The sequence below is a fragment of the Mus pahari genome, chromosome 1, assembly GCF_900095145.1.
Source record: "Mus pahari chromosome 1, PAHARI_EIJ_v1.1, whole genome shotgun sequence".
Classification (NCBI taxonomy): Eukaryota; Metazoa; Chordata; class Mammalia; order Rodentia; family Muridae; genus Mus; species Mus pahari.
In genome coordinates this window covers 1,825,898-1,837,725 of record NC_034590.1, presented here as the reverse complement: position 1 = coordinate 1,837,725, position 11,828 = coordinate 1,825,898, and the positions used below count along the sequence as shown (strand labels likewise).

Below are 11,828 nucleotides of genomic sequence, written 5' to 3'. Positions count from 1 at the left end.
TCTATATAGTGAGTTCCAGGAGAGCTGGCCTATAGAGAGTATATATAAAGAATATAAAGGGAATATATAAAGAATATAAAAAATTAAAAGAGAGCTAGGGCTGTGGCTTAGTTATAGAGAGGGCATTTTGCATTTGCCCAGTATGCCCAAGGCTTCCATCCACCAGGGTGGACATCAGGGAGGACAAGAGAGAAAGAGGGTTATAGGGCATGGGGGAGACTGTAGGGAGGGAGGGGGGCTGCAGGCAGGGAGGGGGCTGCAGAGAGGGAGGGCTTCACTCAGGGAAGGAGGGCTTCACGCAGGGAGGGGCTGCAGGCAGGGAGGGGCTGCAGGCAGGGAGGGGCTGCAGGCAGGGAGGGGGCTGCAGGCAGGGAGGGGCTGCAGGCAGGGAGGGGGCTGCAGGCAGGGAGGAGTGGCCCTACCTTGTAGTGCTCGGGCATGACCATGAACACCAGCTCGAAGTGCTTGCCCTTGTGGAAAGGCATGCTCTTTTTCTTCTCCTCCTTGCCCCACTGTCCACTTTGCATTGTGTTGAAGACCACCTTGTCCCAGCCGTCAAAGCGAGGATTGAAGTGGAAAGCAATATCCGCCCCTTCATCCTGCCCCACAGCGAAGTTCACGTGGAACCTGGTGGGATATGAGGGACGGTTCAAAGTGCAGCTCACCTGCGCATGGGGCCTTCAGTAGGGAGCCCTGACTTCAGGGGGTCACCCTGACTGGACACCATTGACGCAGCTCAGAGGGAGTAGGGAGCCTGCGTTCCCTAAGGCAGAGTCCTGTGGCCGCTCCTCTCTACCTCTCTCACCTCCCCCGAGCCTCTTCAATGATCAGGATAAAACCCCTTTCTTTCTTATATTGTTTTCTTCTTTGGGGGGTTGAGGGGGTGATGTAGCCCAGGCTAGCCTCTAACTTGTGATCTTCCTGCCTTAGCCTGCAGAGTGTTGGGATTACTGCTGTGCGTCACCTGAGAGGGCAAGGGTCTTCGTCCCCACCCTCTCTGCTCCTAGTACTAGGCATGGTGTGGCAAGCCAGCGCTACATAGTAAGACCACAGCCTCAGAAACAAAACAAAAACACACCAAAACAACGTGAAAGGTGATTGGGGTGACACCTGAAGTTGACCTCTGGCCTCCACATGCACACAGATGCACCTGCACATACACACATGCACACACACGTGTGCACATACATGTGCACACATATGTGTGCCCCCCCACAAACACAAAAGTGGATGGTGCCTGAGAAAGACACTTGAGGTTAACCGCTGCCTTGCACACACATGCATGCACACACACATGTACGTATGCTCTGCACACACATATATACCAAGCTGAACCATGGAAAAAGTCAAGCCTTAGTGGAATTGCTCTTTTTGCACACTGAAACCTGACAATCATCCCATTTTACAGATTGGAAGCTGAAGAGCAGAGATGCTCAGTAGCAATCTGAATCACACAGTGGCTGAGTACCCTCCACACACAGGGGGCAAGGGGAGGTGACCTCAGGGCTTGGCTCTGACCTTGTGAACTGAATTTACTCTTAAATCTGTCCCAGCCATAGAGCCTCCTCTTGTAGTGACCCCTTCCTGACTTCTCTTGGCCAATCTTGATATGACCCACACAGCCCTTAGTCTACTAGCCCTCCACTGCTTCCTTCCTTTGCCCACTTCCTAGGTTGGGGTCTCCCTGTTCATTTCTGTCCCCATAGGCCATTTGTACCCCACAAGCATCCAGAGGAAACCCATGAACACTGGAATCCCAGCACGTTTCAAACCACCTGGCATCAGAGTTAGGGAAGGTGAAGGCCCCTCCCTGGGGTGAGCAGGAAAGGGGGCTGGGGACCGTCTCACCGTCTCATGTTCTCTTTGGCCGTTCCTTGGATGTAAACGGACATCCCGACACTGAGGCCACCTGGTATGGGGCTCTTGTAGGGCAGAGTCTGTGGAAGGGACCAGTTGAAGAGCCTCAGAGGTTGCCTGCTGGCCACAACCCTTTCCTCTCACCCCAAAGACCCTCTGTCCCTTAAGCGGGGGAGATGAAACTTAGGGTAAGGGGCTAAGGATATGGGTCAGTAGAAGAATACTTGCCCAGCATAGCAAAGGGAGAAAATGAGAAAATGGGGCTCAGAGAAGAGAGGTTTGGGCTCAGGTGGGCATCTCACCGGATTGTAGCTGGGCTGGTAGCCCGGTGCTGGGACATAGGCCATCTTGAGAGTCTGGGCTGATAGCTTGCCTGGAGAGAAGAGATGTGTGGGAAGTGGTGGCTGGCTGCAGGTGGCCCTTATACTAGAGGGAGTGGCTGGCAGGGGAGAGAGTTCATGAGGTCTCTCTGGTGGGGACCTCTAGGGCACGCCCTTGTCTCCCATCTTGGCAGCAGGGATGCTGACCCTCCCAGGGCCCAGACAAGGAGGAAGTATTTCTGGACTTTGCCCTTGCAAGGCTTTATCAGAACCATAAAACCCTACCCAGAGGACTGTTGGCAGAGGGAGGGTGGATCAGGTGGGCAGGGCAGGGGCTGGGACACGGGAATGTCTGAACAGGTGGGCAATAGAAGCAGGAGTAAAGGGCAGGCACCTCCTGAGCCCACAGGCTATATAACAGGGGCTCAGTGCACACGCAGCTGGGGCCACAGGTTCTGGGTTCCAGTTCTGCCATTGCCAATTCCTGGCTATGCAGAGCCATCGTCTCCTCTGCCCGTTTGTAAATGGGAGAAATAGTAGAAACCTCATCGCAAATCCTTGAAATGAATGCAGGCAGTGGTCAGTCACACTGGGGACCCAACCCCTAACCCCAGCACATGGAAGGCTGAGGCAGGAGAATTGCTGCAAGTTTGGAGTTAGCTTAATTGGTAGAATGCTTTTGTGCCCTGCAAGAAACCCTAGGTTTCATATCCAGCACTACAGCGTATGCTAATGCACGCCTAGATCCAAGCACCCATGACCAGCCAGGACGTTCCCCGGTGACGAGATCATCCTCCACTGGACAGTGAGTCCAAGGCCAGGCTGGGCTGCCTGAGATCCTGTCCCAAAACAAATAAAAACCCAACAACAAATGGGATTTTGGGAAGAGGAGGTGTGGGCTTAGGTGGGCTGGTAGCCCGGTGCTGGGACATGGGCCATCTCGAGTGTCTGGCTGATGGCTTGTCTGGAGAGATGTGTGGGACGTGGTGGCTGGCTGCAGGTGGCCCTTATACTAGATGGATCCCAGCACTTGGGAGGCAGAGGCAGAATTCCTTGCATGCTCAGGGGCAGCCTTGTCTGCAGCGCAAGATTCTGCCTTAAAAAAAAAAAAAAAAAAAAATCGCTGGGCACCCTGGCAATGACTTTAATCCTAGCATTTAGAAGATGGAGGGAAGCAGGGTTTGAGGCTTCCCTGTGGCCTCAGACTGGGGAGGGGCAGCTAGGTGGCTTAACAGTTAAATAGTCAGTTCTGGAACAGCCAAGGTTATGTAAAAAGACCCTGTCTCAGAGAAAGAAAGAAAGAAAGAAAGAAAGAAAGAAAGAAAGAAAGAAAGAAAGAAAGAAAGAAAGAAAGAAAGAAAGAAAGAAAGAAAGAAAGAAAGGTAGGAAGGAAGGAAGAAGAGGGGACAGAGAAAAAAAGGGAAAAAAGAAAAGAAAATGAAATAAAAAACAAAACAAAACAAAAAAGACAAAAAAAAGAAAAGAAAAGAAAAGAAAAGAAAAGAAAAGAAAAGAAAAGAAAAGAGGGCTGGAGAGATGGCTCAGCGGTTAAGAGCACTGGCTGCTCTTCTGGAGGTCCTGAGTTCAAATCCCAGCAACCACATGATGGCTCACAACCATCTATAATGAGATCTGATGCCCTCTTCTGGTGTGTCTGAAGATAGCTACAGTGTACTTACATATAATAAATAAATAAATCTTTAAAAAAAATTAAAAGAAAAGAAAAGAAAGCTGTGTAGTGGTGGCGCACACCTTTAATCCCAGCACTTGGTAGGCAGAGGCAGGCGAATCTCTGAGTTCAAGGCCAGCCTGGTCTACAGAGTGAGTTCCAGGACAGCCAGGGCTACACAGAGAAACCCTGTCTTAGGGGAAAAACAACCAGGAAAGAGGAGGAAGAGGAAGAGGAGTATTCACAGCAGGAGACAGCATGCTCATGCCTGTAGTCTGAACATTAGGGGGATTGAGGCCAGGGGATTGCTGTGAATTCAAGGACATCTTGGGCCACATAAAGAGAACATTTCCGAAAAAACAAGATGGTGGTGGTGGTGGGATGAGGAAACACTGCTCCCCTGCTTGCACAGGCCTGTAGCCAACCGCAGCTGCTCCGAAGGCTGAAGCCCAAGGCCAGCTTGAGTCAATGATGCCCTGTCTTTTTTTTTTTTTTTTTTTTTTGGTTTTTTCGAGACAGGGTTTTTCTCTGTGTAGCCCTGGCTGTCCTGGAACTCTCTGTAGACCAGGCTGGCCTCAAACTCAGAAATCTACCTGCCTCTACCTCCTGAGTGCTGGGATTAAAGGCGTGTGCCACCACTGCCCGGCTCGTGCTGGCTCGTTTTATATCAACTTGACACCAGCAGGGTCATCTGAGAGTAGGGACCTTAGCTGGGAAAAATGTCTGTAAAAGCCCTAGCGAAGATAGACATACATGAGACAAAATACTCACACATAAGATAAATGAATGAAAAAGAATTCTCATGTCAGGTAGTGGTGACACAGGCCTTTAATCCCAGCACTTGGGAGGCAGAGGCAGGCGAATCTCTGAGTTCAAGGCCAGCCCGGTCTACAGAGTGAGTTCCAGGACAGCCAGGGATACACAGAGAAACCATGACTCAAAAAATCTAAAAGTCAGGGCCGGAGAGGTGGCTCAGCAGTTAAGAGCCTTTCTAAAAGACCTGGGTTGGATTCCCAGACCCACATGGTGGTTCACAACCATCTGTAACTTCGATTCCAGGGACCCAACAGCCTTTATTGGCTCCTGTGGGTGATGCATGCATGTGCTACACATACTACAGGTTAAAGCACCCATCCATAAAACAAGATTAAAAACAAAAACCAGACAAGGCTGAAGGATTCTGAGGAATACCGCCAAAGGTTGAGGCACGCATGTAGACACGCAGACAAAAACTCAAAGTGCACTTAAAATAAAAATGAAAAGAGCTGGCTGGGCCAGAGCTCCGAGGTGGAACCGTTGCTTGGCCTGTGTCGGGTCCTGGGATCCAGCCACCAACGCAGGGAAGGAGGGAGCAAATGGTCATCAAGGTAATAAGTGCCCATTGCCAGATAGGTACTCAGCATACAGAAAACACTAAGTAAATGTTTGACCTCTTACACTCATTCCAAACATAAATCCAGATCATTAATGGATAAGAAAACAAACACACGGGGGGGGGGGGGGAGCAACTGGCCGGATGTGGTGATGCACATCTGTAAATAGGAGTCTGGGGTCATTCTCAGCTACACAGTGAGTTCCAGGCCAGACATGTCTACATGAGACTGTATCTAAAAATAAAATTAAATTAAAAGGGGAGTTGGGGAGGGGTGGTTGGGTGGCTTAACAGGTAAAGACGACACTTGCCACCAAGTTCAACCCAAGGACCCATGTGGTGGGAAGAGAATGACCTTCCTCCCAAATTCACACACACTGATAAGCAGTAAAAGCCAGCACGTCTGTAAAGGGGCTGCAGAGATAGCGAAGGGGCTAAGTGAAAAGCACTTACTGCTCTCAAGGAAAGAAAAAGAAAGGAAGAAATGAACTGCTCAGGATTGGCAGCAACGAAGTCAGCTCAACTCCATGGCCTTACTGTGCGTCCTGGGGAGTCACACAGCTCCACACAAGGACGGGCACAGGGGACAGGTGTCCCTTTCAGCCTTCCTCTGTTTCTGTTCCTTACCCACTTCCTCCTGGCCCCGGTCAGATTTGCCCACCTCCCCGCTTTCCCAGCTGCCCTCCCTAGAGCCAGTGCCTCTGAGCCCCCACCCACTGCAGTAGAGACACACCGCTGTTCAAACTTTATTGTTCACAGTGAAGATAAAGTCCCAGGAAATGAAGAACTAAGTCATAAAGTTATACTCTGGGAAGCCCCATGGGAGGAGGCCTGGCTCCGCGGAGTCTTCCTCTCTCAGGGTCAGGAAGACATTCAGAGCTTGGAGAAGGTGACGCTTTTTGTGTCCTTCTTCTCCATGGCTGCCTGGACTGACTTGATGATGTCCTGGGTCTGCAGCATGCTCATGTTCCAGGTGGCCTGGATCAGGGGTGCGGGAAAGACCGGAAGGCGCCAATCAGAGGAGTGCGCATGTGCAGATTCCCCACTCGCCAAGCCAGCAGTTGTTCACCCTGGACCAGGGCGCACAATAGTTGGTGTAGGCAGGGCCCTACCATGTAGTCAAGGCTCTCGTCCACGGAATGGTCTCGGGAGTAGAGTAGATTGATTTTTGACCCCTGCACAGCCACAGGGCTCTTGCTGGAAATCTCGGCCGCCAGGGCAAAGGCTGCATTCAGCATGGCGTCCTTATCTTGGAACGCACGGCTGCCAGGGAAAGATTAGGTGAGGGGGACATCTTCTCCCTGCCCTGTGGATAACCAGGTGGCCTCCCAGAGAAAATGGGAAGCCCCAACCAAAGGGCTCAACAAACAGTCACTCTGGTAATGGCCATCTGGTCTCTGGAGTGAGGATACGGGGGACCATAGAGCTCCAATCTGGCTGAGACGGCCCTGTGTACTTCCCTGCCATCAGCCAGCCAATTAGGGCCCTACCTGACCAACCCACTGTCCAGGGCCTCGTCAGCCATCATCTTGCGGGCAGTGAAGGTCAGCTCGTTGACCAGGCTACAGAATAGGGAGAACAGATAAGAAGACCCTGTCAAACTGAATCTGGGAGGGGCTGGGCTGGCCCCTCCCCCACAGTCAGCTGTCCCACCTCTGGTTCCCGATGACCTTGGGCAGTCGCTGCAGTGTTCCTACATCCGCAGCCAAGCCCACATCCACCTCCTAGAGAGAAACACTTATCAGTGTTTGCTTGTCGGGCATCACGCATTATACTACTCAGAGGCTCCGCCACCCTCCAGCTCAGACAACCTCAAGATGTGCTGGCCACCTGGTCCTCCAGCTTGCTCAAGAGGCCCTTTCCAGAACCCTGGGCACCACTCCACCCCCTACCCTCTGCAGCATAGCTGGCAGTCCCAGCTCTGTCTCTCTGTATGGACCACTAGCTTATTCATGAGAGTGTCCATGATGGCATCCTGTACAAATGATCTTACATCCCCCTTTTGGTGCTGGGCAGAGGCAGCTTAGAGCTTTTTTCCCCTCATGCCCACCTTTCTGACACGGTCTTGCTATGTAGCTCAGGTCGGGCTGTGTGGTAGCTAGTGCTTACACACCTAACAGTATGGAGAGACCAGCCTCTGTGCGTGCCTGTGAGGTACTACCATGACTGCATTCACTGATGCATCTATGTGGGTGGGGTCGTGGGGGTAGAGCAGTGCCAGCCCTCACTGATCTCTTCTGACTGCAGAGTAATGTGACCAGGTGCTTCAAGGTCCTGCTGCCCTGACTCCACACACACAACCTCCCCATGATGGACTACTGTACCTTGAATGGTGGGCTACCTACAATAAACCCCTTCTCTGATCAGTTGCTTTTCCAAGTATTTTATCACAGTGACAGGGGAAAAAAATGCTCACCGCTCACACAATAGCCCTGGCTGTCTTAGGCTCTGGGGTGCGGAGACTACAAGCGGAGCCTCTTCATGTCCGCCTTGGTCTGGAGGTATTTGGTGCTGACAGACTTCCTTCCAGGAAGCCCTCAGAACCCTCTGCCTTGGCCCGAACAGTCTCTGCCCCGCCCCGCCCTCGCCTGAGATTGCCTACCACTACAGGGGTTCCAGAAGGCAAGAGCTAGCTCAGGGAGTGTCTCACCTTGATCTGGAAAAAAGCGTCCTGAGTGCAGTAGCGAATGTCACAGGCGGAAATGAGGTCCACGCCTGGGAGGAAAGGCCAGGGACAGCAGATAAGGACAGGGACCAATCTGTCCTCCCAATACACGGGACCGAGTCTAACTAGACACAGCTGAGCTGAGGCCACTGGCAGGAGTGGAGGGGGTAGCAGCCTCATGACTAGTTGGTGGCCAAGAGGTGGCCACTGGCTACAGACTAACCTGCGCCAATGCAGCCTCCGTGAACGGCAGCAATCACTGGCTTGGGGCACTAGAATGGAAAAGGAGAGTTGTCAAAGCTGGCAGAGGAGGGGTAGGCAGAGGGGATGCCACCCACTCCGAGTCACCTTCTCAATGACAGTGAAGGTCTTCTGGTACTTGCTGATGAGGTCACGGAGGTACCAGGCTATGCGGGCTGCATCATCTCCTGAGGGCTGCAGGAGGTCAGAGGCCATGTCCATGAGGTCAATACCTGGTGAGAAGGGGATGAGAGGTTATGTAGCGTTCAGGGCCATTCACTGACCCAGCCAGGGCTCGGAACCCAAGAGCCACGGCTCCAAACAAAACATCACCACAGTGGAGAAAGAAACTCACGGAGGTCTAGGGGATCAGGGATTCCATGTTGTGCAATATATATATATACGCATACACAGTCTCGTTTTGCTTAAGACGAGGTTTCTCTGTGCAGCCCAGGCTAACCTCAGTCTACAGAGTCTCTGGTCTCAGCTTCCCAATGCTGGGAATATCGGCGTTCCCAAGACCTGCTGTAGACTTTTTCAGACATTCTCCCACACATCGCTAGGGGGAGCTTGTGAGCCCTTGTCTCCCAACCCATGCAGTAAATGTAAAAGTCTTAGCTGTGGTTGAACACTTGTCTAGAATTCACCAAGTGGGGTGGAGGGAGGGCACAGCCCTGTTTGCTTAGAATTCACAAAGAGGAAGAGCTGGGGGTGTGGCTCAGTGGCGGAGCACTGGCCTAGAATCCACCACTGAGGGGCCTATGGTGGCACTTGCCTAAAAGGAAGAAGCCCTGTATTTGAATAACACATTGAGTTTTGTCTTCAATGTGTTAAAAAAAAAAAATCTAAATAAAAATAAACAGAAAGCCCGGGTTGGTGTTCCAAGCCTTTTTAATCCCAGAATTCAGGAGTTAGAGGCAGGCGGATCTCTGTGAGTTTGAGGCCAGCCTAGTCTACAGAGCAAGTTCCAGAACAGCCAGGGCTACACAGAGAAACCCAGGATTGAAAAACCAATAATAATGATAATAATAATAATAATAATAATAAACACAGTCTTGAGGCTGGAGAGATGGCTCAGCAGTTACGAGCACTGGTGACTGTTCTTTCAGGGGATCTGGGTTCAAATTCCAGCACCAACACGGCAGCTCACAACTACCTGTAACTGCAGTTCCAGGGGATCTGACACCCTCACACAGACACACATGCAGTCAACTCACCAATGCACATAAAATAAAAATAAATAAATTATTAAAAAGAAAGGAAGGAAGGGAGGGAGGGAGGGAGGGAGGGAGAGGGAGAGAGAGAGAGAGAGAGAGAGAGAGAGAGAGAGAGAGAGAGAGGAAGAAAGACAGACACAGGACAACCTTGGGCTGGTGCCTTCATCCATGTGCACACACACGCAAATGTACTCACACACATGTGCAAAAATAGAAAACAAAACCAGAATAAACAAGAGGCAGGCTGCTTGAAGCAGAAGGATCTAGAAAGTCACTGAGGCCTCATCACAAAGAACCGCCTGGAAATCTGAGGACTGCAAACAAAACACCTGAAGCTAAAGAAATCTCTGGCTGGGAGCTGGAGACATGGCTCAGGGGTAAGAGCGGCTCTTCCAGAGGATCCAGGTTCAAGTCCCAGCACCCACACGGCAGCTCACAACTGTCCGTAACTCCAGTTCCAGGGGATCTGACGCCCTCACACAGGCACATCAAACACCAATGCACATAAATTAATTTTTTTAAAAAAAATTGTCGGTCGTGGTGGTGGCGCAGGCCTTTAATCCCAGCACTCGGGAGGTAGAGGCAGGTGGATTTCTGAGTTTGAGGCCAGCCTGGTCTACAGAGTGAGTTCCAGGACAGCCAGGGCTATACAGAGAAACCCTGTCTCAAAAAAACAAAACAAAACAAAAAAATCATTGGATGGGTTTCAAGGCAGAACAGAAAATCGGGAAACAAGCCATGCTAAGTGGAGAAGGGGCCAGGGGTCAAAGAGGAGAAAGGGTAGTGGGGTAACTTCCATGCGTGGGGGTGGGGTGGGGGTAGGCAGAAGTCAACCTGTGCCAGCAAGATGGCTCAGCAGGAAAAGGTGTTTGAAGGCTTGCGGGCAAGCGGGGCCAGCGTTCAGCTGAGCTTGGTCATGGGGAAGGAGAGAACCAGAGAACCAACTCTCAGAAGGCGTCATGTGACTTCTGCACACACAGAAATAAAAGTCACATTTTCTTTTTATTTTCTTCTAGTCAGGATTCCTCTGTGCAGCCCTGACTGTCCTGGCTCTGTAGTCCAAGATGGCCGTGAACTCCCAGAGACCCACTGGCCTCTGCCACTCCAGTGCTGGGACTAATGGCACATGCCACCTGCCAAGTATTTTTGTTTCCTTCTAGAAACAAAAGGAGGAGGCCAGAGCATTGAGTCACACTTATAAATCCCAGCATTCAACACTTACGAAGCTGAGACAGGAGGATTACTTCAACTTCTGGAGTAGCCTAGTCTAAATAGAGAGTTCCAGGCCGGCCAGGGGAGAAAAAAAAATGCAAAAAGTGGGGGTAAGTGAGCAAAATCAGCAAAGAAAACTAGCAGTATGGCTGCCCCGGCAAGGGAGAGGCGCCAGGCAGGCAGAGAAGGTACCTGATGTGAACATCTTTCCTGCACCAGAGACTACAACAGCCCGGCAGTCCGAGTCTTTGGATATCTTTTGGAAGCATTCCACCAACTCCCTGCAGAGGCACAAGAAGTGAAGGGTTATATCTGGAGTGGGGAGCCTGTCCCTGCCCACCTCTGCCTCCTCTAGCAGATAGGCTCGCGGGGCTTGCAGGCCAGACCTCCAGAAAGCCCTGTTCATGGCATTCCTCTTCTCCGGCCGGTTCAGCTGCACGTGGAGAACGTGCTTCTGGGCAGACGTGACTTGAATTGACTCGTAGTTGTGGTCTGAGACTACTTCGGGGGCCTCTTGTGCAGAGGAGCTCAGAGATCGAAGGCTGATGTTGAAGTACAGCTGGCTCGTACCTCTCAGCTCTGGGGAGAGACAAGGAAGGGCCTTTGAGAGCCTAGAGTGGGGACATTTTAACAGTCTATGCACCTTAGGGACACTGGCATGACCAGACAAAACTTTTAAGAGTAGGGTAGGCAAGGCAGGAGGTGGTGGTGCACGCCTTTTATCCAAGCATTTGGGAGCCAGAGGCAATCCGATCTCAGATCGAGGCCAGCCTGGTCTGCAGAGAGTTCCAGGGCTACACAGAAACCCCCACCCCCACCCCCCGTCTCGGAAAACCAAACCCAAACCAAAAGACTAGGGTGTTGCTTATGAGTGGTTTCAGTCTGAGACCACGTTAGACCCTTGTTTGTGGAAATGACCCAAGATTAGGGACAAAGAATTCAGGTTGAAAGACAGACCTTAAAAATTATAATTTCACTTTAAATTACAAAGGGACTCCGGAGTTTAAAGCGACTCGGGCAGACTTCCCCCATCTTATCGCCGCTATAACAAGACGACACGACAACGAGCCCCCACGGATTAAGGGGTAACTCACGCTGCATCAGCAGGCCGCGGAGTTTACTGGAAACAGTCATCGCGGTAGTCTCTGGAGCTCCGGAGCCGTGCGACTTACGACCGAAGAAAAACATAGGGGGCGGGCACAAACGCTCGCCATGTTGATCAAGGGCACCGAAGCCACCGCGGCCACCGCCCTTTAGCAGCGAGGGCCCACCTAGT

The 11,828-nt window shown here is 51.5% G+C and overlaps 2 protein-coding genes across 3 annotated transcripts in view; both read right to left on the bottom strand.

Moving 5' to 3' along the window:
* The window catches only part of Lgals4 (galectin 4), an 8,038-nt gene extending 5,503 nt beyond the window's left edge, over nt 1-2,535 (bottom strand). Inside the window, exons 1-3 of one of the 2 annotated variants that reach the window (XM_021207124.1) lie at nt 2,160-2,535; nt 1,849-1,937; nt 423-627 (exon numbers count right to left, since the gene is read on the bottom strand). In XM_021207124.1, the coding sequence (XP_021062783.1) occupies nt 423-627; nt 1,849-1,937; nt 2,160-2,204 (339 nt within the window). In that variant the 5' untranslated portion in view covers nt 2,205-2,535. The remainder of the gene's footprint in view (nt 1-422; nt 628-1,848; nt 1,938-2,159) is intronic. The other variant, XM_021207115.1, reaches the window with a different exon arrangement.
* A 3,416-nt stretch (nt 2,536-5,951) lies between these two features.
* On the bottom strand, nt 5,952-11,828 carry Ech1 (enoyl-CoA hydratase 1). Its single transcript, XM_021210043.2, has 10 exons — nt 11,647-11,828; nt 10,939-11,131; nt 10,745-10,833; nt 8,232-8,356; nt 8,107-8,155; nt 7,869-7,933; nt 6,872-6,942; nt 6,709-6,780; nt 6,331-6,481; nt 5,952-6,196 (listed from the first exon to the last, which is right to left on the bottom strand). Exons 1-10 carry the CDS (start codon nt 11,738-11,740, stop codon nt 6,092-6,094), a joined length of 1,014 nt encoding a protein of 337 aa, XP_021065702.1. The 5' UTR covers nt 11,741-11,828; the 3' UTR covers nt 5,952-6,091.